Raw genomic sequence first — 3563 nt, 5'->3', positions numbered from 1 at the left:
TTACCACTTATAAGTTTGGTGCTGCTTAAGCCTTTTCTTGGAGAGACCACATTTCAGATTGGGATCATGTATTCTACGCCACATAAGATACGTGTGACCTGGAAGGAATCTGTGTACCAGCAGAAGTTCTTTAAAAAAGCAGGGATCAAATCTATCAAGTGTACTGAAGGGAGTGTACCATCCTAGTGTCTGCACACCCATGTGGGAAACAGGACTGAGTCCTGCTTTGGTCAGGCACATCCCAATGTAAACATCATCAATAGGAAGAATGGTAATGGACTGGGACATTTTGTATATGACCAAAGCTGTATAGCCAGACAGGAGGAATCCTCCACCGCCACAGTAGGGGGGATAGGAATCTGACTTGTGCACTTGCACTGGGATAAAATACTTGCTGTTTGTCCATCTGTGAGGCCTCCCATTGTTGAACACATAGCCAGTATAAAGGTGCTTGCTTCCATTATTATCCTTGAGGCCCTGGAGAAATTCAACCATGTTGTCTGTGTTGGCAAAGACGTCATCATCACCATTTAGCAGGAAGCGAGTGTTCGGACAGTTTCTTTCCATCCATTCTAAGAAGAGAATCTGCTTCAAGGTGAGGTTGTAGAATGTGTCACTAAAGTCCCACTGAAGGATGTCGTTGTACTCACGTTTCTCCAGTTCGAGTTGTTTGTTCAGTCTCTCTTTGTCAAAACCAGTCTCACTTGTTCCTGAGATGAAGATCCTTCGGATCCACACACCATTGTGTAACCTCTCTTTAGCCCAGGTTTTGCGCAGAACCTCTCGACGGTCGTAGTTCACAGGGGAACTTTTAATGACCAGCAGAAGGAAGACTTCTGCTGATTTATCAGCTCCTCCACATTTATCAGGAATGTCCAGTAGCATGGGAAAATGGCGACAGTGTTCATAGTAAAGAAAGTCTTGTATGCTACCAGAAAAAGAGTTGAAGCCTTTGATGTTGGCAGCAGACACATTTCGTTGACATCTTGGCCAGGAGTATACGTAGGAGTTATTTTTGGTGGGTGTCTTTGTTTGACTGTCATCTTTTCTCACATCTACTTGGAGGCTGAAGATGTTGGGGTCAATAAAATCGCTACAGAGGAAAACAACTAAGAGAAGAGTTCCCAACAGCAAGATGAAAGTCCCAGCTTTGATTGCTCTGATGCTTACCATCATTGAAAATCTGCAGAGAAAATAAAACAGTTTTCTCATCAACACTTCTCGTTATAAATACATAAATATATTGAGGAGAATGTAGTTACTAAAGTACTATGGTGTTCTGGCAAAAAAAACCTTTCTGCACAAAATGGATTTTAATACCATTTTCTGCATTTTTTAATGTTGTCATCATAGTCCCAGGTACTTAAAAGCAACATTCTGCCAGAAAAGTGGTAAATATATACATGGAAAAGCTGTCTTACTCTCTGCATGTTTAACCCAGAACCCTAGTGAACATCACATTTATAGCAAAATCAAAAGATAATGTTCTATATGATACTGAAATCACAACATATGAGAAATGTATCAAAATATGAACTATATATAGCCTATATTTTATACACATTGTCACAGTCACACATTAAATATTTTTATCAAGATCACTGTAAATGAATGTGTAAAGGTCCAGTGAACAATGCATCAAACTTGCTGTTGCTAGCAACACTTCATTTTTGAATGTTCCTATTGCATAACTCTACCAGTAACACTCAAGTCTGTTTGCACCTCCATTGCAGATATTCAGAGAAATGAGGACAAATAACATCAGGGCAAGCTGCACAAGTCGGGTAACTGCTAATTACTGCTGTATGCAAATACAGATTAAAGCTGGATTCAAGTCGTTGCCCAATGAGTTCACACTACGCTAATTAAGCCAGTTACCACTAGGTAAATCTCTTCGTATTTGCAGTATAATAGAGTTTACAGACAGATCCGCCATCACTGTGTGAAAAAAAGGTCTATTGCAGTGAACTAGGGCTGTCCCTGACTAAGGATTTACATAGTCGAATCAGAATCGTCAAGTCCTGCTTATAGTCAACTGATAGTCGAATCATGTGTATTTGTGCACAGTGATTGCGAGCCGAAGGGGAGGGAGGGGGGAGAACAGGGCCGTAGGAGTGACTTTGAACCTGGGGGGAACACCCCCCACGATTTCTTTTTAAATAAAGCACTTAAATGCTCATTTCTAATGACCTTTGAAAACAGAATGTATTTATTACATTTATTACATGCTGGAAGAGGGTATTTGCAGTGACAGAAGAAAGACCGGAGAGGGGAGATTATGAAGACTCGGGTGCACAATCAGAGAGACGGATTATAGAACAAAACCTACTACATACCATAAAAACCACGGAACAGCTGCTAGTTAATGGAGCTAGCCACGGCACAAATGCATGTTACACATGAGCTGACTGTGATATTTCTTGGCCCTGACTCTCCCTGCAACAAATGTTTGTGAACACAGAACTGTCTTCAATGCAAACTCTGATGACATGCTCCTGTATTCTTGAGAATTTTATGCAAGTAGAGTACATAACTAAATGAGCATTAAAATACATTTTTCTCAACTCCTCTCTAACTCTCCTAAATAAATCACTTCAGCCCTTGATAACTAAATCCATATGATCATCAGTCTGACCATAAACTGGTACATTGGACTGTGCTGGCTTTTACTCTGTTGTGCTATTGCCCTCATCCCTGCTCTCTGTCTCATGTTCAACATGTCAGTGCTAGTACTGGGTCCACTGGCCAGTTATAGGTAGAGTACTCAAAGTCTTTACTCAAGAAAAAGTACAATTACTCCCATAAAAACTAAAAGAAAAATTACAAACCTGCTGGAGTAAAAGATTAATATATTTAATAATATATTTCATCTGCTATGCATCAGGTTAGAAAGTCCAAGATGGTTATTTCTAGGGAATGCAATTTGCTTTTCTGGTTGGTTATCTGTAATTGAGCTATTTCTGCCCAGGTGAAAAAGAAATGTACTTTTTTGGATGCACTTATCACATTTTAATTGTACTATACTAAGTGTATATTAAATGCGTTATTTTGGAACAACATAAAAGTATGATAAGTGTCATTTTAGAAATACTTAAAGTCAACTTTAAGATAATTGCAATATATTTTAATATACTTAGTTGTGTCAAAAAGAAACCACTTTAAGTACCTTTACTTTAATTTAAATATACTTCTTTAAATTTAACTTAAAATACCTTTTGTGCTATACTTGAAGAACAGCTTAAATATATTTTTAACTTCACATGAATGTGTTCCCTGAACATTTTTATTAGTATTTCAGCTCATTAGTAATTTATTACTAGATCCTCCATGTTCCGGAAGCCCAAGCACCAGGCATCCCACAACATCAACGGCGGGTTAAGTGGCCTCCAGCCAGCAAAGGGAGAGAGTAGCAGCAATTTGATGATGATGTGACCATGATAACCAGTGTTGCCTCCGAAAGGTTTGGCTTGGCGGTAGGGCATGCTGATACTAACCAGTATTTCAAGAACTGCAGGGCAGAGAAGATTGCACAGTCGAGACAAGAACTCCAACTCCTGAAGCAG

The 3563-nt window shown here is 39.2% G+C and overlaps 1 protein-coding gene across 1 annotated transcript in view; it reads right to left on the bottom strand.

The window, feature by feature from the left end:
• The window catches only part of LOC123971275 (N-acetyllactosaminide beta-1,3-N-acetylglucosaminyltransferase 3-like), a 14692-nt gene continuing 11129 nt past the window's right edge, over positions 1-3563 (bottom strand). Inside the window, exon 2 of the mRNA XM_046049995.1 lies at positions 1-1183. Within this exon, the coding sequence (XP_045905951.1) occupies positions 1-1176 (1176 nt within the window). The 5' untranslated portion in view covers positions 1177-1183. The remainder of the gene's footprint in view (positions 1184-3563) is intronic.

Source organism: Micropterus dolomieu, linkage group LG05, assembly GCF_021292245.1.
Source record: "Micropterus dolomieu isolate WLL.071019.BEF.003 ecotype Adirondacks linkage group LG05, ASM2129224v1, whole genome shotgun sequence".
NCBI classification, from domain to species: domain Eukaryota; kingdom Metazoa; phylum Chordata; class Actinopteri; order Centrarchiformes; family Centrarchidae; genus Micropterus; species Micropterus dolomieu.
Note: the sequence above shows the minus strand (reverse complement) of the source record. Positions and strands in the feature narration are given on the sequence as shown.